Source organism: Oxyura jamaicensis, chromosome 14 (assembly GCF_011077185.1).
Source record: "Oxyura jamaicensis isolate SHBP4307 breed ruddy duck chromosome 14, BPBGC_Ojam_1.0, whole genome shotgun sequence".
Lineage (NCBI taxonomy): Eukaryota > Metazoa > Chordata > Aves > Anseriformes > Anatidae > Oxyura > Oxyura jamaicensis.
The window spans coordinates 11884868-11906329 of NC_048906.1; the positions used below are offsets into that span (position 1 = coordinate 11884868).

The 21462-nt window shown below is 52.8% G+C and overlaps 3 protein-coding genes across 13 annotated transcripts in view; 2 read left to right on the top strand and 1 right to left on the bottom strand.

Annotated features, from left to right (window-relative positions):
* LOC118174401 (glucagon receptor-like) lies at positions 1–2266 on the top strand. 2 transcript variants are annotated; one of them, XM_035339708.1, is made up of 7 exons: positions 1–203; positions 345–405; positions 495–564; positions 713–801; positions 919–1057; positions 1310–1351; positions 1619–2266. In XM_035339708.1, exons 1-7 carry the CDS (start codon positions 23–25, stop codon positions 1688–1690), a joined length of 654 nt encoding a protein of 217 aa, XP_035195599.1. In that variant the 5' UTR covers positions 1–22; the 3' UTR covers positions 1691–2266. The 2 variants fall into 2 exon arrangements, with proteins under 2 accessions (XP_035195599.1, XP_035195600.1); XM_035339709.1 differs by having other exon boundaries at positions 746–801.
* Positions 2267–4401: 2135 nt separating this feature from the next.
* Positions 4402–20877, bottom strand: ANKS3 (ankyrin repeat and sterile alpha motif domain containing 3). Of its 4 annotated transcripts, none has more exons than XM_035339984.1 (18): positions 20765–20877; positions 18127–18237; positions 17814–17989; positions 17269–17467; positions 16930–17051; positions 16199–16280; positions 15407–15542; positions 14943–15101; positions 13703–13828; positions 12385–12500; positions 11365–11532; positions 10774–10898; positions 10371–10512; positions 9639–9811; positions 8374–8459; positions 7373–7456; positions 6778–6872; positions 4402–6550 (listed from the first exon to the last, which is right to left on the bottom strand). In XM_035339984.1, the coding sequence occupies exons 3-17, from the start codon at positions 17981–17983 to the stop codon at positions 6790–6792; spliced, it is 1971 nt and encodes a 656-aa protein (XP_035195875.1). In that variant the 5' UTR covers positions 17984–17989; positions 18127–18237; positions 20765–20877; the 3' UTR covers positions 4402–6550; positions 6778–6789. The 4 variants fall into 4 exon arrangements, 3 of the variants coding, with proteins under 3 accessions (XP_035195875.1, XP_035195874.1, XP_035195877.1); XM_035339983.1 differs by lacking the exon at positions 20765–20877 and adding an exon at positions 19841–19881; XR_004754695.1 differs by lacking the exons at positions 4402–6550; positions 6778–6872; positions 20765–20877 and adding exons at positions 8549–8704; positions 19841–19881 and having other exon boundaries at positions 7403–7456.
* A 29-nt stretch (positions 20878–20906) lies between these two features.
* The window catches only part of C14H16orf71 (chromosome 14 C16orf71 homolog), a 104837-nt gene continuing 104281 nt past the window's right edge, over positions 20907–21462 (top strand). For all 7 annotated transcript variants that reach the window (XR_004754694.1, XM_035339973.1, XM_035339975.1 and 4 more), the window contains exon 1: positions 20907–21022. Coding sequence is in view for 6 of the 7 variants with exons in the window: in XM_035339973.1 (XP_035195864.1) it covers positions 20907–21022 (116 nt within the window). In the remaining variant the exon portion in view is untranslated. The remainder of the gene's footprint in view (positions 21023–21462) is intronic.

Consider the following 21462-nt stretch of genomic DNA (forward strand, 5'->3'; position numbering starts at 1 on the left):
CCGTGGGCGAGCTCTCAGCCCCATGGCCGCTGTCCTCTGGCAGGCGGCGCTGGGCTGCCGTGCGGCGCAGGTGCTGATGCAGTACTGCATCCTGGCCAACCACTACTGGTTCCTGGTGGAAGCCGTCTACCTCTACAAACTGCTGATCGGTGCCGTCTTCTCCGAGAAGAATTACTACAGGCTCTACCTGTACCTGGGCTGGGGTAGGGGCCACCCGGGCGCCCGGTGACGGGGGGGGGACGGGCCCTGGGCCAAGCTGCCACCCCGCGGCGTCCCCAGCCTGGGGGCGGTTTCTCAGCTCAGGCGGGTGCTTGGTTTTACAGGGTTTGCTGTGTGACTTGCAGGGACCCCCGTGGTGTTCGTGGTGCCCTGGATGGCTGCCAAGTACCTGAAGGAGAACGCGGAGTGAGTGGCTGTGCAGAGGGCTGGGCATGGCCTCATCCTGCACCCCCAGCACGTCATGAGCGGGCTGCTCTCCGTGTCTCCCCGGGCAGGTGCTGGGCGCTGAACGAGAACATGGCTTACTGGTGGATCATCCGCATCCCCATCCTGCTCGCCTCCCTGGTAGGGGGGCCCCAGCGACCCCCAGAGCCGTTCCCGGGGGCTGGAGCCAGCTCCTGGCTGGGGTTTGGGCAGGGTGGGAGGGAGGGCTGGCCCCGGGGCGGGACTGGTCCATGGGTGCCCCCCTTCCCCCCCACTGTCACCCCCCCAGATCAACCTGCTGATCTTCATGCGGATCCTCAAGGTGATCCTGGCCAAGCTGCGCGCCAACCAGAAGGGCTACGCCGACTACAAGCTGCGGTGAGCGGGGCCGCCCTTGCCAGCTCCCCCGTCCCGTGCCTCATTAAATGAGCACTCAGGTTAAACGAGCTCATCCCCGCTCACAAATGGGCCCTGCCCCCCTTGTTCTCTTTTCAGGCTGGCCAAAGCCACGCTGACGCTCATCCCCCTCTTTGGGATCCACGAAGTTGTCTTCATCTTTGCCACCGATGAGCAAACCACGGGCATCCTGCGCTACGTCAAGGTGTTCTTCACCCTCTTCCTCAACTCCTTCCAGGTGAGGCGAGAGCACGGCGCGTCCTCGCACCGCGGGGTGAGAATCGGGGCCTGGCTGCCCCTGTGCTGCCCCAGCCCCTGCACGAGCTGGGGGACGGGGACGCCAGCCTCCTGCCCGAGGCCTGTGGAGTGTGTGATAGTGACTGAGGAGTTGATGCACACGTGTGTTGGGGAGGCCTCAAAAGCACACAGAGGTGAGACGGAGCCAGTCCCACAGCCTGACGTGGGACTCGGGTCCGTGCTCTCTCCGCAGGGCTTCCTGGTGGCCGTGCTGTATTGCTTTGCCAACAAGGAGGTACGTACCCTGCCCTCCCGAGCCCTGCCTCTGCCTCCAGCCAGCCCTGCTGGCCCCAGAGCACCAGTTTAAGGCTGTGGTGCTGGCTGCTGCCCCACAGAAGCCAGGAAATCCCCTTCACCTTGCTTTAACCTTGGCTTCATTGGGGTGGGTGCTGGGAGCTGGGCTTGGGTCGTGCCAGCCGCAGGCTTTGCGACTCCGCCTCTCGCATTGCTTGGTCTGGGGAGGGCACAAACAGCCGAACCCTAAGCCTGCCGCCCCTGCCAGGTCAAGTCTGAGATGAAGAAGAAGTGGCAGCTCTGGAAGCTGGACCACCCGGCGCTCTGCTGCACGCAGTGAGGGGCCCCGGGCGGAGGCTCAGACGCCGCCAGCCCCTCGTGCTCGTGCAGAGCGGGTGAGCGGTGCGAGGAGCCGAGCCTGCCACTCCCCGACCCCACGCCATCACCTACCTCTGCTGGCACCACCAGACGATGCCGGCCGCAGGAGAGGCCCAGCTGAAGCAGGATGCCGGCTCCTGCTGGGAGCAGGATGGATGCCGGGCCCTGCAGGGCTGGCGCTGCTCCAGTCCAGGGCATCCGCTCCTTGCCTAAGCAAGGGCCCTCGCCGCCGCCCCGAGACACCTGCCCTGGAGTCATCCTGCAAAGCTCGTCACCTCCTCACCGCCCGCCGCAGGCCATGGCATCGGCACCTGCCTCCCTCCTCGCTGCTCTCCAGCCGCCCCCTTCCTCTTCTCTGCAGCCTCCTCCCGCGGCAGAGCCCCCATGGAGCCCCCCGGCAGCCGAGCAGCACGCACGCAGCTTAGCGCAGCGCTTGAGCACTCGGACTTGGTTTATCCTGCCCCGTAGGAAGGGCAGCGCCGCTTCCCTGGTGGGGCTGGGGAAAACCACTGCAGGGGAGAGCAAAGGACTCGGACCCCGGCCTCCCCGCAGCAGGGGGGAGCTGAGCCCCGGCCCCCCCAGGCCCAGCCACCTCCTCTCCTCCGCAGTGAGCCCTGCACAGGAAAGGCCTCAGGAAGAGGCTGGCAAAAGGCTGGGCATTTTGTGGCCCGGCTGTGCAGCAGCTGCCTGTGAAGAGCTTTGTTTTGCTTTCCAGGAGGGGGCCAAGCACTTGCTGCACTCCCTTACCACCAAGCAGCCTGTCAGGAGCCCACTCTCTGCCGCTGTGGCCCAGCTCGGCCTCCCTGCTTGGATGGGGAAGCTCGGCCCCAGAGCACCCAAACTGCAGAAGAGCCTCCAGCAGCACCTCCGCACCTCGCCTTGGAAGCCCAGCCCAGCCGTGAGCTCCATGTCCAGGACTGGTCCTGGTGCTCCTGTAAGGGCTGAGCACAGCAGCGGCCGCCAGCACCACCCCAGCCCCCGGCTCTTGCCTTCAGCAGCAGGACAGACGTGCTGCCCCGTCCCTAACTCCTGCCGCACAACGCTTCGCCTTGCAAAGGCCGCTCCAGCAGGAGGGAGAAAGCAGCTCTTGCTCCCCGCTGCATGCAAGTGGACACATGGCTCTCCAGCGAGGGGCTCGCACAGCCCCTGGGCTCGTGGGCTGAGCCTCTTGCAAACGTAGGGGCTTGAGGAGAGCTGCCTTGAGCAGGGGAAGGACAGAGCTCAGCCACAGCGGCATGTGAAGCTGGAGGGCCAAGCAGGAGTTGTGCTGGACAAATGTAACCCCTGTGAGACCATTTTGCACATTGACTCTTCTCAGATGTAAATAAATGTTTATTTTTCAGCAAGTAGAGCACACCCTGTGTCTGCTCTGAAGGAGGGAAGCAGCTCTCAGGCACCAAGGTAAAGGCAGCTGCCTCTGTAAGGGCACTGATGTGCAGTTATGCACACACCATCCTCACTAGAGGTTAATAAACAGGCACCAAGAGGCCCCAGCTCAAGATAGCACTGTGTTTTCCCCCGCCAGGATTACAGTGCAGGCTACACAAGGACAAAAAACAGCAAAATAAGTCAACATGGTGACAAATAATATAAACAGCTACCCAAACCACATGCCAGCTCCAGTACCAGGCAGGAAGTTTCTCCTGGCCAGGAGCTGGTTTGCAGCCTCGAGTCTTTGTCCTTCACCGGGTGCTGCTGCTCCCAGCAGGGGCTGGCCCCAGGAGCTGCTGGCAGGCCTGCATGGGGCCACAATGCCTGGGGAAGGGCTAGCCCTCCTCCCCACATCAGCTAGTCACCCCCCAAACACTGGCCCCTGGGTTCCATGTGCTCCTCTCCCAAGTGCTGCTGCGTGCAAGATGAAGCTGAGAAGAGACAAGCGGCAGTTCTACACGCCATGGACCCTGAAAAAGACAGCATGAAAGGGAAGCTGGCGCCAGCTTTCTCCCAGCAGCTTCAGAACTGGGTATGGGAGCAGCCCTGGCTGCACTGTCCCAGAGGCAGGCTGATGATACAGGGACCCCAGGGAGCCAAGGGCAAGCCTTCTCTGCTCCACTCCCACCAGTTCAGACCCCAGGTGAGCTTTGCTTGGGTTTCAGCACAGCAGCTGTACCTCTGAGCAGACAGAAGGTTTGCGTAATAGCTGCTGAAGGGTAGCTCCTCTTGCCCACCTCTAGAAGCTCAGAGCTTGGCTGAGGGGTTGGAGCACAGTCACACTGACACAGCTCACAAGTCTCAGACCAGAGCTGGGCACAAGATCAGCATTTTGCCTTAAGAAAAGCCCAGCACGCAACCCAACAAGACCTAAACTCATTTCTGAGCTACTGTAGAGACCCCCACCTTTGTCACGCAGCTGGGACCTTTTGGGTGTAGAAGTGGCAGTTCCCAGCTAGGAAGTCAAAAAGCTCACACTTACCTACGCACACCCCTCCGCAGCTCTGGTACTGCCTGACTACACGGGATCCCACAGCACCTACCCAGCTAGTGCTGCCAGGGCACCACCTCCAAGGGGCCAGGCAGGGACTGGGAAGCCATGGATAAGGCAGCCCCAGAGCCCTGCAGCCACCTGGGGGAGAAAGCTGGAAACACTAGGCATTCCTGATGGTCCTGAAATAAATGGGTCAGGTTATTCACAGTTCTACACCAGCTCCCTCCGGAGAAGCCCACACACCAGACACAGGTTTTCAGTTTTTATTGTTTTAGCCAAGTCAACAAATGCTATTTAATTTGGACAGCTTGACTTCGGGTAGCACCAGACTCCCTGCTGCCTGCACAGCCACCCTTTCAGCACTGAATACTGTTTCAAGTCACACACTCAAGGGATTGCTTCCTCAAGGGAATGCAGTTCTATGAAGCCCCTTCCCTGGCGTCCCCCTGGGACACACTAGCACCCTTCTGAGTCTTTACATCTAGGCTCCCAGGGAACCTTTGCTGTTGGGCCTCTGTCACATCTACACTGCGAGTCTCCAGCCTGTCTCTGTTCTGTAACAGGGAACGAAGGACAAGGCCCCAGATCCTGCTCCTAGCATATCCTCAATACCCTGAGCAGCTTTCAGGGATGCTGCCTCAGAATAATTGCCTCTGCCACAACGAGGCAGGAGGCTTCAGCATGAAAGCTCCTGCAGCCTCGTCCTGCTGCCTGCAGCACGCGACACCTGCATGCACCCATGTCATCCCCCAAACAAGGGGCACAACGGCAGCCTTTTCATTTCAAGAAATAAACATGAATAGAAAGCGACGTTCCCCAGCTGAGCACGCTGTCAAGTGCGCACAGGCTGCGGCAGTGCAGGTGTGCCAAGTGGTGGACATACCTGCCTCAGCGCCCCACGACTGCCCGCACAAGCGCAGGGACCATTCACCGGGACAGCCCAACTGGATGTCACCTGCACCCAAGGCAGACCCATTTCCAAGCCTGAATAGTCCTGGGCAGCTGATCAGAAGGGGATAACTAGCTAAGGATGGAGCTGGGATGGTTTTTTGCACTTCGGCATTTGTGATTAAGGTTAAAAAAATAATCAGAAGGAACAGTTTCTTCCCCTTCTCAGCAAAGGGAAGGGGACTTCTCCAGGCTCAGGCCATCGGTCGGACCACAGGTACTCCCTCCCCACCTCGGACTCAGCAACACACAGGAACAGAGCTGCTGCGCAGTGCTGGAAGCCATTTCATACGATGTAACTGTCACCAGAGCCCCTGTGGCTGTTTGCCCAGCTCCAAGAGACCAGGCAGTCCCCTTGGGGGGGCTCTTCCTGCACCACGCGGTTGCCCTTTGAAAACACCCACAGTGCCAACACAAGAATGCCTCCACGGGCCTATTTCCTAGCACTGAAGTCTGGAAACCAAAGGCAGGCAAAGCTGGGGACTAAAGCTTTGCACCGCAGCTACATCTGCAACTGGGATATGATTTATTTTTTATTTTTTTAAATCCGCCTCCTGCGTGGGGACAGATCTGTTCCTCTCTTCTTGTTCTGCCCGCCTTGGCACTCTGTTGTTTGCCAGAGGCAAAGGAGACCAAACGGTCTTGAGCTTCTCCTTCTCTCTCATGTCCTTCCAGGGGCACATCTGCCTTGCAACCACCCTCAGTGGTGGGATCTTGGCACCGACAAACCTGACCACTGGAGTCTCTGCCATAAAGCATTTACCACAAAAAACAGTTATTTGGGAGTGAAAAACATGATCAAAAATGACCCCGGAGGGGGACAAGAATCTGAACTGACCCAAGGCAGGCTGGCTAGGAGCGGTTTTGAAGTACAAATCTGAGGCAGCAGTAGGGAAGTCATTCCAGCTACAGACTAGGGCTGTGTGAGCTTCTCTGGAGCTCACTGCCAAACATCACCACCTCTGCTCACTTTGCTCATCCACAACAAGCCTGCCCCCCTTATTGCCTCAGATACATTTTGTTAGCTCCTGAGCAACGAACTACCAAGCCATGTCTGTTGGAGGCCTTCAGGAGGGGATTCTGAAAAGGATAACTGATTGCTGTAGGTAGCTGTCAGCTTTCTAACACCACGCAGCCCTGAATGACAAAGGCTACGGGGAGTTTAAGGCAGAGAAACCCTTTGGGCTCAGGGCTTGTCCTCGTAACTTAACCTTCCAGTATGGACAACACGATCCTGGGAACCTAGACAACAGTCAGGCCCATACAGCTGCTGAGTCCTTGTCCTCTGCTGTCCCTCGTTCTCCCAGGCACGTTCTCTGATGGCCGAGACCTTCTTCCACACATCGGCCAGCTCTCAGCAGAGCTGCGGTGCTGCCAGCACAGTGCTCACGCTCACTCTCCCAGGCACACTCAGCTTCCGGGTGGAACAGTCACCCGACGTCAGTATTCCTGCAGCCACCAAGAGAAACAGGACAGTTACCCTTCCAGGGGGGCTCAAAGACAGATTTTTCCAAACAAAAAGCCAGTCAAAGGGCACATAAGGACCGGAGTAACACCTCAGTGTGGATGCTGTGAGCAAGCACTGGGCACAAGCCACGGATGGCTGTCACTTGCTGCAAGGAACGATGCTCCCTCAGTCCCACAGCCCCTTCTAGCTGTCAGTAGTTCCCACTCACCATCCTGCTTTGTTACGGCTCTAGCCAGCTCTGCCCGCCCTGCCCTGGGGCCTGGAGCCTTTGGAGGTTTTGAGTCACAGTCTGCAGAGCTTTACCTGAGGACAAAGCAGAAGGAAAAAATCATTGTTAGCAATAGGCCAGCGAGGGGTAAAGTGCAGGCTGCATTCAGCCACCGTTAGTCCTGCCTCTACGCCATCTTCTTCCTTGCAGCTCGCAGGAGCTACGGAACAAAAACGTGCCTGGTGCTGGGACAGGTTCCTGTGTGCAGGGCACACTTAGGGAACCCCTTCACGTGCAGCTCCGATCACTGAGCAGGAGAGGACAGCAGCAAGGAAAACACAGGGGGCTACAGATCCCCTTCTCTCAGTCTGGACCTGCCAGCAGAGGCTAAGGCAGAGTCCAACATCTGCAGTGAGAGTAAGTGCAAGAAAATGCCAGCAATAGCTTCATAGCTGGGAGACCTCCCTCAATGAGGGGGGGGTTGTTAGCTGCCTCCAACCCATACCATGCCAAACCACCAAAAGCCTGCCCCGCCATGCCGCCCCTCCAGCACAACAGCCACTTTTTGCATGACCAGCGCCCTCCCCCACCTTACCCATTTCTCCCACACACTTCTCTAGAACAGCTGACAGCTCAGGCAAGCTCAGAGCCTTCAAGGAAGGTGGCCATCCTTCCCGCACTGCAAGAAAGAAACCGCACATTTGTCAATCTGCATGCTCTGCAACAGAACGGAGGCAAGGGCTTGGTGTTGCTGTGAAGTGTCTACACCCAAAGCGGTTCCAGTTGGGGGTTCTGAGTCACACGTGAAGGGAACTGGCACTGCCCATGACAGAAACTGAGTTTTTTCCCCACCAATTACACCACTTGTGATTCCCCCATCCCTCAGAAATACTGGCTTGGTCACACAGTAAGACAGATCTCAAAGATTAAGCATAGCAGACTGAAATGGTCTCTGACTATATCACTTTTAAAACACAAGCAGTGAAGAGCACATCACACAGGGCTGCAGGACCATTTGCTAGCTCCTTGTGATGAGGAGCTGGAGAGCCAACCCCACCCAGCCACGTACAGCCGTCTGCCTCAATACACGAGCAGCACATCCACCAGACTGGGTCACTGAACCTCCCAGTGGTTCTGATTCAGACCTTGCCCTAGCGCACAGCAAGTAACACACCCGAGGGGCCCACACTGCAGTGCAGGAAGGGGAAGCCACAGGATCTTTAAGCACGACTGCCACTGAGCGCCTGTGCTACAGCTCTACAGTTTTAGCCAGGAACACGGGCCAGACCCCAGGACTTCTGACCTGCTAAGGATCAAAAGCTTCAGAGAAACTCTGCTGCAGTGAAAGCCCAAATGCCTCGGATACTTTAGATGTTTTCCCCAAGCAAGACGTTTTATGTTAAGTGTATTTAGATTAAGTGTAAGCATTTAACCGCTCATCTAGCATCCCAAATCACTCCTAGCCTCACCCTCCCAGCAGCAAAAGACAAGCACATGGCCTGCTCTAGGGTCTCCCACTGTTTGCCCACCCCCTGCTCCTGTTTCTTTGGTTCGATAAGCTCTTCCTTCCCCAGACACACACTACTCAACTCTCACCGGTTCCCTGCTGCACCTTTGTGTCCAGCGCTCTGCCAGCTGCCTGCTCTTGGGTTAGCCGGGAGGACAGCTCTGCCTGACAGGATCTGCCAAACAAGACAAAGCCTGTCAGAAATGCTCAGGGTGGTTTCTGGAACAGCATGCCGGTCTGTGCCCTCCTACATCCTGCAAGTACCTGCTTGGGATGCCGAGGGACCACATCTAACGCCCTGGGTTACAAACTGCTCCTTGTTCCTTCCCAGGAAGAGGAAGACGTGCCCCAGACAAAGCTCAGGGCGCTCTCCACTGTGCCCCATCTCCACAGCAATCTCTGCCCCTGTCCACAGAGGAGCTGCGGGGGGAGAAGAGAAGGAGGGGGTGGGGTGAGCAGGAGAAAGCCTAAGCCAGGGGCTGCATCTGGTTTATATGAGAATCAACCCCAGTCCAGTATTTCTAATGGGCAAATGAAGCTACCTCAGGACAGTCAGCAGGGGCACGCATAAAGTTCTGTGGTTAACATCACGCTATCAGCTCAAACAGTGCAGCCTCAGCTCCTCAGTGGGAAGAGTGCTCTGAGAATATCACTCTGCTGTCCTTTGGAAAGCCAGTCCATAGCTTGGAAGTGAGCTGAGCCTTCCCCCTTGTTGGGCTAGAAACTCTAGCAGTAGGACCACTGTCATCTCCAAGGACACGTCAGTCCTATCAACTGACGGATCAGGGCCCATGACAGAACAGGGACTCAGCTGGGGCACGGAGAACAGTACCACGAAGGCAACAAAGGACATAAAAGCAGGGAGGGGATGATGGAACTCAGAGGCAGTGGTGGGCATGAACAGAGCAGGCTTTTCTCTGTTAGGCAGAGCTGCTAAAAAAGAGCATTCTTCACTAGACAGGGTTGGACACTGGAAGTCCTTTGATACTCTTTGGAGGTTAGGAACTCTTCCCTGCATTCATGCAGTCACCAAACCACAAGCCTCCTAGTACTTGGGTCTCATATAAGCACTTAGGCTTCTGGTTCCAAAAGAGCTGAGTCCCTTCACCTTTGAGTTGGAACAGAAGCACTCTGAAAAAAACATCTAATCAAGGCTTCGTATCTGCTCACATGGCCGTGACTTTCCACTAGAGAAAGCCACAGAGGATCCAGAATGAGTTGGAATGCCTCATGAGCTGTCCTGCCTTACCCTAAGTATCACCTGTAAGAGTGACAGTATGACCTCTGATCTCTGCAGAGCCCAAATCCCTCTTTTCCCCATTAGCTTCAGTGATATTTGCTGTGAAGAACTTACTTGATCTGATCCAGTAAGACCCCAGCATCCTTGGTGATGGCCTGAGCCTCTCTGAGCTGGCACTGGATGGCATTCCAGGTCTCATCGCGCTCCATCAGACAGCTCTCGGCCACGGCACGCAGCTTCTGCTCCTGGCACACCTGGCCCTTCATCACCTCCACCTCTTCACACCTCTACAGAAGAGCAGAGCACAGATGACTACACTGCGGGTACTGTGCATCACTCCAGGTACTGTGCACCACTCTCAAACATGCCTGCTCTGACACGTCCCTGCTGTTTTAATGGGTTTGGCAGCCAGAGGGTCCCCCCCAAAAGCAGCAGAAATGAAACTGCCCAAGATTTATACACTGAACACAGATTTTATCCACACCATGACCAGCCCCAAAGTTACAATTTCCTCTTGCTGTCCTTTACCAAAGATATTCTGAAGACCCATTTTCCTAAATGAGTAGAAGCCCATTTGCAGATGGCCGCACAGCTTCACGTGAAGTGACACTACCAAAAAAGGCAGGCATTTAGTTCCCCTCACCCCCTCGTTTTAGTTCTCAGGTGAATGCAGATGGGAAAATTTGCATTTATGGGGTTAACTGATCTACTCAACACTTAGTGTGTCCTCTGGAAGTTATGCCTGTTCCTTTACCCCAGTCCATTAGAGGCAGAACACAGAAGCATGCTACCAGTCACTCATTAGACCATGATAAGCCACTGAGCAGCTCCTGGCAGACTTCTTACCTTGTGCAGCTGAATGGCCAGTTCCTGCATCTCTGCCTCCAGCCGATCTGCATAGGCCAGCTCCAGGGCATCACTGGGCGGCCGGGCATTGCTGTGCCATCGGGCAATAGCAGAAGTCATCTTCCTCTTGGGTCCAAAAAGGCTGGTGGGAGAATGACAGACTGTCAGGGAGCAAGCATTGCATCATCCATGCCCAACAGGATGCCTGGACGACCTTTGCAACCTCCTGGTTCCTCCAAGGGCACCGTCCACAACAAAAGCTTGTTTTGGCCAAGAACTAAGGGATACAAAGTAGCACAGGAGACTACCGAAACAGAGAAGCACTCACCAGCTAAGCTTTCTTTTACCAGGTTGCATTTGTAGTTTTAAGGGAAGAGATAAGAACTACCTGACAGATACTCACGTGATGCCTATTTCCTTCAGGTCACTCTCTGTGAGGGTCAGGAAGATCCTGAGGTCAACATCTTGCTCCTCAAACACTTGCAGGTACTTCAGGCACCCAATCTGCTCAAGGAACGTTGCCAGGTCCTGCAGCCCATACAAAAACTATTTACGCTCTCACCAACAAAAGCATCACCTCTCTTCTTCACCATAAACATCTGCTTCCTCTTGTTATTGTTATACCTTCCTGGGTTCCAGCAAGTCATGACTTCTCCTGGCCTGCGCAGTGCAGCTACTGCCTCTTGTAACAACTGCAGAAGAGACAGCTCAGCCCCCACCATTTGCCCTAGTCCCCACCACAGCCCTGAAGGATCTGCAATATCCCTCCAAGCAACATCAACACCTAAACCAGCAGTTCTTTGTACAAGAAATTGCTCTTTCCCAAGCATTTATATTTGGGCAGGGGATTGGTATCAAGGACATTTTGATGACAAGTTTCCTTTTAGCTGAGAAGGCCAAGAAAGCAGCTTGAACAATTTCAAAGAAACCTCCCAGGCTTGATACAGTGATGTGGTCTGCATCACTTCAAAGACAGCTTTCTGTCCTCAGTTACCTGGGGTCCTGTATAGGCAGGGGGCTCTGGAAGCATGAGGTGCTGACTAGAGCCTCCAGCTTTCCCTGGGCAGTGGGTCCACTGGTTATCACTGTTGCTGTAGCGGTTCTTGACCTTAAAGCTTTTGGCTTGCTTCCGACTTGGAGGACTGTTTGTGTGGTCAGAATCCTGAAAAAGAAAGAACACAACAGGGAATGTAAAGGTCAAGGACGGTTATGCAGAGATGCCAGAACCACTACGTCTAACAAGTGCAGGCTCCAAGCCTAAAGCTCTAAATCCAGACAACGGTCTACAAACATGAGCAATGACGACTAAAAACCTTTTTAGAAAGGGCTGAGTCAAATCCCCATCAGGATGGCACCTTGTTATAGCCCCACTCTAGACTGGCCTGGAATTAACAGGCTGTTGCAATTCCAGCCTATGAAGTAGCACGCGGGAGCAGAGAGCAGCACCAAATCCTCCCCAGACCAATACAACAGAGTTCCTATTTGTGAGAAGCACCTCAAGAAACAGGATCAGTGTTTGCAACCCTTCCACGTACCAGCCCAGAGCTGCCTCTGAAGCATCACCTGTGACTTGAACACTGAACCACCTCTTCCCTTTTCAGTATTTTAGACTGACGATATAGCATTACTGTGCTTCCCTAGATCTTACAACGCTGCCTATTATCTCACCACATCAAAGGACTGACCCAGCTCTAGGAAGGGATGTCCTTTACAGATTGCTAGATAGATGGTGCTCAAGAAAGAGTTCAGAAGCAACAGAGAGCGCTCAAAAACCATTGACTCAACATCAAAACTCTACTTGAGTGAATACTCTGATAGCTGGCTACTAGCCAGAGATCAAACAAGCCAACGTGTAATCTTCAAACACATAAACTTGGCTTCGTGTGCCTTCGGGTACCTCTTCTCACCCAGCCTGGTAGCACAGCCTTCTGTGGAGGCAGAATCATAGCAGACTGTGGGAGGGTGACAGCACAGGCTACACTGAAGGCAGAGAAAGGAAAAAGGACAACCTCACCTCATTGCTCTCCAAGGAGCCTTCACTGCTGACCCCCAGGGCTTTGGTCAGGCATTCGCTACTGCTGCTGCTGCTCCTGACGGTTGCTAAATTGTTGGTGAAGAAAACGTTATCCTCTGGAAAGGAACAGGAAAAAGATCTTGAGGTTGAGCTTCATTACACTCAAGACTGAGTTTGCCACACAACAATCAGGGAAGTCTCCTGGAAGGCATAAAGGAAGTCTTGCTCTGGGTTTCTCCTTCATGTGCAATATTCATGATTACAAGACAGTTCTGAGACAGACATGTCACAGGTCTAATCCCACACACTAGTCTTTCTCCTAGTCTGCTTAGTACCTCAGAGAGCAGGAAGGCCAAGTGTGCGTGTGTTTCTGTGAGGCTCTAGGTGAGAGGGTGGACAAGTGGTTTATTAGCTACAGTAAGCCCTCACTCCCATTACTGAAATCCAGGGAAAATCTCTCTTTGAGCAGAGCCAGCACAGTGCCACATTACCTTCTATTAGTTTAGACACTGCCCACAGATGCTTTCCTTGTGCTGCTTCACAGAATCATAGAACAGTCAAGGTTCATAGGGACCTCTGGAGGCTATCTTGTCCCAAACCATGCTCAAGCTAGTCACCTAGAATCACATAACAGCAACATCTCCAAGAAAGGAGTCTCCACTCATCTAGGCATCCTGTTCCAGTGTTCAGTCACCTTCACAGTAAAAACTCTTTACGTTCAAAGGCAATCTCCTCCATTTCAGTTTGTGCCTGCCACCTCTTGTTCTGTCACTGGACACCACTGAAAAGAGCCTGGTTCTATCTTCTTCACACCTCCATTCAGATATTTGTACACACTGACATCCCCACAGAGCCTTCTCCTCTTTACACTAAACCACTTTGGCTCTCTCAGCCTTTCCTCAGAAGGGAGATACTTTAGCCTTCAACATATTAATGGCAATTTGCTGGTCCTCTTTTACCATGGGAATATCTTACTTGCTCCAAAATGCCTCCCTGCTGCCCCTCCAGACTCCAGGTTCTGGGATTTCTCAAGGTCAGTCCTACTGCTAAAGACAGAGGTGAAGGCAGCACTCAGAATGCTCTTTCCTCTCCCTGCCCACTGGGGCATCTCACTCTCTGCTTGAAGGGTCAAACACAACCTGGTTCTGGCCACTGGTACAATACTACGACGCTACAGACTCAGGTCAGAGGTGAAGATCCAGTGACCACAGCTGCCTAACAGCTAAGGAGATTGGAAAGTGAACACGGAAGCCCAGGGGCTGGTCCCACACCCAGGTAAGCTTTGCAAATAGATTATTTTTCCAAGACAGTGATTTACCCCTGCTGCTGCTGCTCTCCACATCCTGCTCATTAATTGGAGAGGTAACATCCCGGTTCCGGATACCATCTGCTTCACAGCTGCCATCATCATTGAAGGTAACATAGCCCTGAGGAGGGACCTGCTCTGTGGGCACAAAAATGGAGAAGGAACAGAATAATTAGGATTCAAGTTACCAGGGAGGTTCCAGCAGAAAGAGCATTCGTTTCAAAATAATCAACAGACTGTCACTTCAACTAGCAGAATCCATTTTAAAAAGCACAGCTGAAAAAGCGCACATGGCTACAGTTTCCCTCACACTAACAAATAACTGGACTTTATTTAGTTGGTGGCATTGATGAAAAGTCAGAGGAATCAGCCTTACAGCAGAGCTGTACCTTACTTACAGAGCAGCTTTCAAGTATTTCCTCTCATCTCTGCACCCACACTAAGTGCAAAAACATGTGCTTCACCCCCCCAGCCAAGCACCCTGTAAAACTAACCCTTCTGCATCTGTGATAACAACCCACTATCATTTCAGAAGCTGACTGTTGTGCTGATACAGTCACTGCCCATGGTGTAGCATGCAGCTGTGTTAAGAGAATGAACCAAGTTCTGAATATGCTTTTAAGCCCATATTGGCTATTCCAGAAAGCTAGGTAATCAGCCTGAGGAATACCTATAGCCACGACACATCCATGAGAAGGCAAGTTCATACCACTGCATCCAGGGGTCGATGTCTGAACTACAGTGATCTTTCACCTGGCCTTCTACAAAGGCCTTGACAACTTTTTTTTTTTTTCTTTCGAAGTGGCACTTCAAGCATCAAGGAAAACAAAACTGACAGGTCCAGGTCTAGTAAATTTACTTTCATTATCAGTTATTTCCTGGATTGTGTGACCTCTTCCTTTGTCATCAGCCAAGAATGGCTCTCAAGCCTTTGAGCCCACCTCAAAAGAGAAGCTGGACTGTTTTCAACAGTGAGGGGGAACCGTAATTGAAGTAAGAGCAGTGTTTGTTCTACAGATAATTTTCCACCCGATACCCAGCTCTCACAAGTGCATTCAGTAGACTTTGGTTTTAAACCAGAGGCTCTATAGCTTCTGGTTTTACAGCCTTGTATGAGGGAGTTCACTGTTTTCCTTTCTGTATAAGCCATGCATAGAAAAACCCAAATGAAAAGAAAATTGTTGGCACAGAAATAGCTGTAAAGCACCTGAGACCATGAAGGACTCTCAATTAGGCTTCAAACTATTCTCACCATAGCGAGACTGCTTCTTTCCCCCGATTCCAACTGCTGTTATCTTAGCCAAAGCCTGGGGCCCATCATGGATGCTGGGACCCTTGGTCCTACGAACAGGTCTCTGTCTCTGGGGAGCAGAACACGATTCATCTGAAGAACTCAGCTCTTCGTATTTTCCTGTAGTCCAAACAAAGACTGTTAGCAGCATGATAATTCACGTACCTACTTATTTACTACTGGTCCTATAAAAGCAATGAAAAGAAAAAAGGAAGTGTTAAAAGAGAGGGTTGAAAAGTTTAACTAGGTCAGAAAAGGGCCAGCAGGCAAGAAAAAAGTGTTGGATCTGTGCCTCTTACATCCTAAAAAAATACTGGAAGACAGACCAGCTAATATTGCCCCACATATGTAATTCCATACTTACAAGACATCAAGCACCTATCTTCGTGTTCTACCTTAAGATGAAGGAACTAAAACCTGTTTACCTGGACCCCTGCAGAAGACCTTGGGTACCGGGGCTGCATGCAAGTCTATCAACCCCACAATCTTTGTATGTCCATACTTCATAGCCAGTGTCCGTGCCGTGGCTCCAGTGTTATCTCTCACATCTGCTTTCACTCCCTATAGAAAAACAGGCATTTGAAGTGTTCACAGCAGATATGTATTATATAAAAATATCTTCAAACAAGCTAAAGAATTGCCTTCATTTCTCCAAGCCCATCAGAAATAGAGGCTCACCTTTGATAGTTCAAGCTCCACTAGGAATTCCTTGCTGCCTTTCTATCTGCTCTCCCCAGTCCCCAGATGCCAAGGAGGCACATGGCTCTTGTGCATTGCCACTGGGAGCTACTTAGTTTGATCTGAAATGTTTTACATTGCTGCCTCCTTCTGGAAGTAAGCTGGACCAGCTAAGTGGGATATTAAAAATTGTTTAACATCTAGAGACATGAATGCCAATAAATCTTAGGACAGAAATTTAAGATGCCCAGTAGTCCAAGCACACAAGCCTGTAAACTCAGTGCAGATTACTGCATTAGCTGCTTCCTAATCCAGCCAACATTCAGTCACATCAGACTTGCTCCTCCTTGTGCACAGAGGACTAGCCTTCAGAAAACAGCTACTTTTAGAACAGCCCTTGAAATTCATTACTTTAGATCAGAGGTGACTGTCAGTGATTAAACGCTTAGAACTGTTACGGTGTTAGTCTTGTGGTTCTCCCTCTCTGAAGACTCAAAGTACAGATTTTGAGCTTTACAGAGATCTGTCCACACACTTACATGATTGAGAAGGTATTGAACAATTATCTCATGGCCAGAAGCAGCTGCTTCCATCAGAGGCGTATATCCATACACAGGCTCCCTAGAAAGGGAACAAACACACAGGGACTAGAGTAACCAAAACCGCGCTGCATTCCTTGCCGTATCATAATAGGACACGTCCAGCCTCCACCCTTAGCTGATCACAAACTGTACAGCATATCAGCTATATATATATGCACACTGCGTTCTGGCAGAAAGTGTTACTCTACACAGCAACACGCTGCTCTTCCAGCTGCCTATCTGCCTTTCTTTGGCAAAAACTGTTTGTCAGGAACTAGCAAAGCCGAGAACCTCTTGCTGTCCCTAGGCAACTCAATGCACAAATGTACAGGGGGTTCCTAAGTCACAGGAATTCGCTGCACACTCCGAAAACTGGAAACCGAACCTGAGTTCGGGAACGGTTGCACCTGTTTTCTTTTGGAGTTTATCCCTTAATTAAGCCAGTAGTAAATCTAATTTCTCTCGTACTTGTTTAGATAAACGATAGCAATGTGGGCAGCCTCCACTGTTCTGTTTGCAAGTCACCTGTCCTTGTACAAGCTAACAGTGTACCCCACTTCCTAAAGCACGGGATAGAAGATAAAAGCAGGCATCTTCTTCCTGTCTGTGTTTGAGTGCTTTCATACATCAACTGCTGTGTTCCTATCTGAAACGAGAGATCTTTTGAGAAGTGATAGATTCCTCCTTACTTGCAGTTGGCGTTTGCCCCGTTGTCGATTAAGAACTTGACCATCTGCTGATGTCCAGCACTGGTGCAGTGAAATAAGGCAGTCCAGCCATGAATATCTTTCATCTCCAGCTCTGCGCCTTGCTTCAAGAGAACAGAGAACGTTCTTTACTGCATCCCCTCTGCTGGGTCTCTTAGCCACTGCCCCTCTGTGGTGTGATACCAAGAAAGTTTACATCCCTGTCAGGAAGCTGGACTCAACAGAACAAATTGCAAGCTTTGGTCACAACTGATGGAGAATCCTACGCTGTGCATTTAAACCATGCAGTGCGGCTTCACCTATTTATTACAGGATACACACCTGGAGGAGGAAGTAAGCAACGCTTTCGTTTCCACAGCTGGAGGCCAGCATGAGCGGTGTCTGTCCTTCTGGTGTTGGGATGTTCACATTCACTCCTGCTTCCAGCAGCAGGTGCACAATGGTGTCGTGGCCGATGTAGGATGCATACATCAGTGGAGTCCAGCCACCACAGTTCCTCTTATTCAAATCCAGATCTCCACTAAATAACAGAAAATAATTCAGCTGAACTACTGGCCTGGAGATATAGGTCACAGCAGATTCCAGCAGTCTCTGCTACCACCACCATATTGAAAGAAAAAAATAATAAAATCTAGCACTGAAGCCTGCATGGGAATTCCTACCAACTCTGGAACACCATCCACCAGATCACTGACCATTTTTAACCAGCAGGATTGCCCCCTGTAACTTTGTGCCTACAAACACATCATGGGTTCCATGGTGTGCCCTTCTCGCAATGTTAGGCAGAGCCGTACGGCAGCCAGAGGAAAAAAAAAACCTAAGACCCTAAGTACAACAGAGCTGTGCCCTCTCCAGCCCCTCCTTACCGCTGGATACACTCCTGCACCACTTCATACTGGCCGATGGAGGAGGCCGTGTGCAAGTCCAGAGGAACATCCAGTTCTTCCCGACAAATCATCTGTCCGACCCCATGCCACATGGAGAGACTGCGGCTCAGCAGCTCCGACTCGCTGGCTTCATCGCTCAGCTCCGACATCGCGCTCTGAGGAACCAAAGCAAAGCAGAACTTTGAGCTGGCTGAGCTCTGTCCTGCACCGAGTACTGCCTCGCCCGGGAGCTCTGAAGCTCCAAGGCTTGGAGGCAGGGTCAGTTCAGAGGCACGGAGTTTCTAAATCCTACCTTTACTTTGATGGCCTTCTTCGCCTGCTGTAGCCTGAAGCAATAAGACTTGCCAAGGAGTTTCTGCTGGCAGTTCTTTCTTGCTGCAATAGGCTCTGGGATTTGAATACACTAGAAAAATAAAAGCCAATAATGCTAAGAACGTCTTTCAAATCCCATTTTAAGGCTTCAGAAGCACCGGCTTTATTTCCTCCCCTTCTGATCATAACATGCCTAAGGCACCTTCGGATAGCTTCATCAAGAGAAGACATTAAACTTCTATTTAAGTGCTGACAGCATGCTTAGTGCTATACAAAAGGATGCAATTCTTGGTCTGCATGCTTTATAATTCAGAGGGAATTAAGAATCAATGTGTCGGGAGAAGCACCAGAAACATGTCTTGCACCACAGGCTGGCCCTGCCTAAACCAGAATTTGGTCGTTAACACCAACAAGCGTGCACTGCTCTCAAAAGTAGTTAAGATCACCTGAACAAGGTGCACACTTCATGACATCACGTTATAAGGAGATTGTTTCCTCTGTTGCAGCACTTCAGCAGCAGCCTAGTCCTATCGCTGTGAATCTTGGGAACTGCTGAAATGCTCCGAACAGCCGCACACCTCCCATTTGTTACCCGACTGTACCCACCACTCCACAGACAGTAACTTAATTACAGAGCTAGCAGTCTCAGGACTGTCTGAAAGGTTTATTTTCCATCCCTAGCCTTGGGGAGCAATTGCAAATTAATCATTTTAACTACTCACAGGAGAGCATTCTCATTTGGTACTTCATAAAAAGCTCTTCAACACAGCTGCATCTATCAGCTGTGGTCTTCAGCTGCGGTTTCAGGCTACATATCCGAGTCAACCCAATGGGAAGTGCTCTCCCATCCTCTAGTCTCACTGCCTCCCATGCAGCACTTCTGGGGTTTGCCAGATCCCACCACATACTACACATTGGGCAGCTGAGCTAACCAAGAAGCATTCTCTCCTTCTTGAGAGCTGCCTGCCAGTTTAACTCCTCAGACCGAGAGGCAGAATGAGCTTTTCAGCAGCAGTTGGTCTTTATTTTGCCTCAGATGTAACATTAGAAAACATAAATATGCTTTTGAAAAGAATCAGGAGTCCTCTTCTTGCAAGCACCAGCCCTTTTTCTTACAAGATAAGTAAATCAACTTGAACTCTTATCTCTTTTCTCCCCCACTGGAGATTTCTCCCATATCTTGCTTCCCCCTCTGCCTTCTTTAACTTGCTAGGACCACAAAAGCACCATCCATCCTACCTAATCAGCATGCATTCCGTGATTCCTTCCTCAAGACATCACCTATTCCACCTGATAATAGCAATTTCTATTACACTGGCAATGCAGGGGCCTCGTGCAGGAATACGCAGGGCTGAACACAAGTGAAAGACCAGAAGCACCCTGACCACCTCACAAGTAAAACACACATATGTAAATGGATAAGTGAAACATAAGCAGGAAAAGCAGCAGTGTTTCTCACCGCAACAGACTAAAGCTCCCACTGGAAGGCAAAAAGGCACGTTTGCAGGCAGTTAAGAGGTGAAAATAGAGCTGGCTGTTCTCTCTGCAGACCTCCTTTTTAACAGGGTACATTTACCATAAAACCCCGATGTTCAGCCTTTACCAGAATCTGCCCCACGTCAGTTACAAGTTACAAACACAACTTCAGCGAGTTACCAGAGCAGTACTGACACAACTGAAAGGTTCCACTTAACCCTTGACTCCAGAATATTCAAGACTCCCAACCTCATTGCTTCCACCCCGACCCTGCTCTGACTGCATCTGGAGGTTAAAAAAGGCTCAAGTTTCACCCCAGAGCAAACTGGAACATGGTATCAGCTGTGAATACACCTGAGAAAATACAGGGAAGGGCTGAATGAAACACAGAGAAGAGTAGAAGTGATCAGAGCCCTGAAGACTAAAAAGGGCAAACTGCCTAAATTGTGTCGTCCAGACTAAGAAGCCTGGAGAAGATGTGTGACAGCCTTCAGGTGCGTAAATGGTTGCCGCAGAAAGTAAGAGGGCAGAAATAACCTGCTCCTTGTAGCCACAGAGGATGTGACAAGATGTAATGGGCTTACGTTGTAGCATGGAAGACTTTGGCTGAAGACCACAGAAAGTCTAAAGAAGTGCGCTAGGATGGGTTACCAGCAGAGATCTGCTCATTAGGGATAACCTAAGCAGAATCCCCAGAACATTTGCAGACTGTTCTTTGGGGCAAAGCAATTCACTGGAAGCCTTCCTCAGCCCTCCGAGCCTGCCTCACCGCTCCTCCTCGTCCACCAGCACCTACCTGCTCACCAAGATCAGCGCTCCCCTCAGACGCCGGGCAGTCAGCAGGCTGTCCCGCACTCAGAGCCCGTTGCCTGAGCGGGTGAGAAAACCCGATAGCAGACAAAGGGAAATAAATCAGTAAAGTTATCATGAAAATTGCCACCGCCACGCAAAGGGCCCGGCCCCACTGCCCCCAGTCCCCCCGGCCAGGCCCGGCGCAGGGCCTGCGTCCACCGGGGGGGGAAAGCGGCCCCGGAAGCTGTCGCAGGGCCCAACCAGACTCCGGGCGGCGGCAGCCAGAGCAGCCCCCGGTGAGGAGCCGAGCCCCGGCCGAATCCCCCCGCCCCGGCCCCACCAGCCCTCACCTGCCGCCCGCTGCGGCTCCGCTCCCGGAAGCCAGCGCCGAGGCTGCCGGGAAGCAGCGTCCCGTAGTGCCTCGGGACTACAAAACCCAAGAGCCCCCGCGGCGGCAAGCCCAAGCCCCGCCCCCCTGCGGGTAAAGAGCCAATGGGAGGCGGCGCTCCCCAGGGGGCGGCGCGGCGAGCACCAATGGGGCTCGAGCCCCGCGGAAGGGCGGGCGGTTCGGCGGGCGTTGCGGCGCGGGCAGCGGCGGAGGAGGAGAGGCAGGCGCGGGGGTGTCGCGGCGGTGACGGGGACCCCGGGGCCCGCGCGCCCGCCTCCTCCTGCCCCACACGAGCGACGCCCCCCGCGCCTCGCCCCCTGCCGGGACCCCCGGGCTGAGGCCGGTGGCGGGGAGGGCGGCGGGGCCGCTGCCGGGAGGGGAGGGGCCGCGCGGGCGCCTTGGGCCGCGTTGCCATGGCGACGGGCGGGCGGGGGCGGGGTTGCGCGGGCGTCGCCGCCCCGGCGCCATCTTGGCCGCTGGGTGCCGGGGGCCGCCCCGCTTTTCCCCGGTCCCCTCAGCGCCGTGTGGAGGCGCCGCGGGCAGGGCCCGGCTCGGGCCGGTTCTCCATCGGGCCCCGTGGCCAGGAGTGCCGTCCCGCCCCGCGTTTCCAGCCGCCGGCTGCGGTCGAGCCCCAAAGGGCGGGCGGCCGAGGCGGGCGTG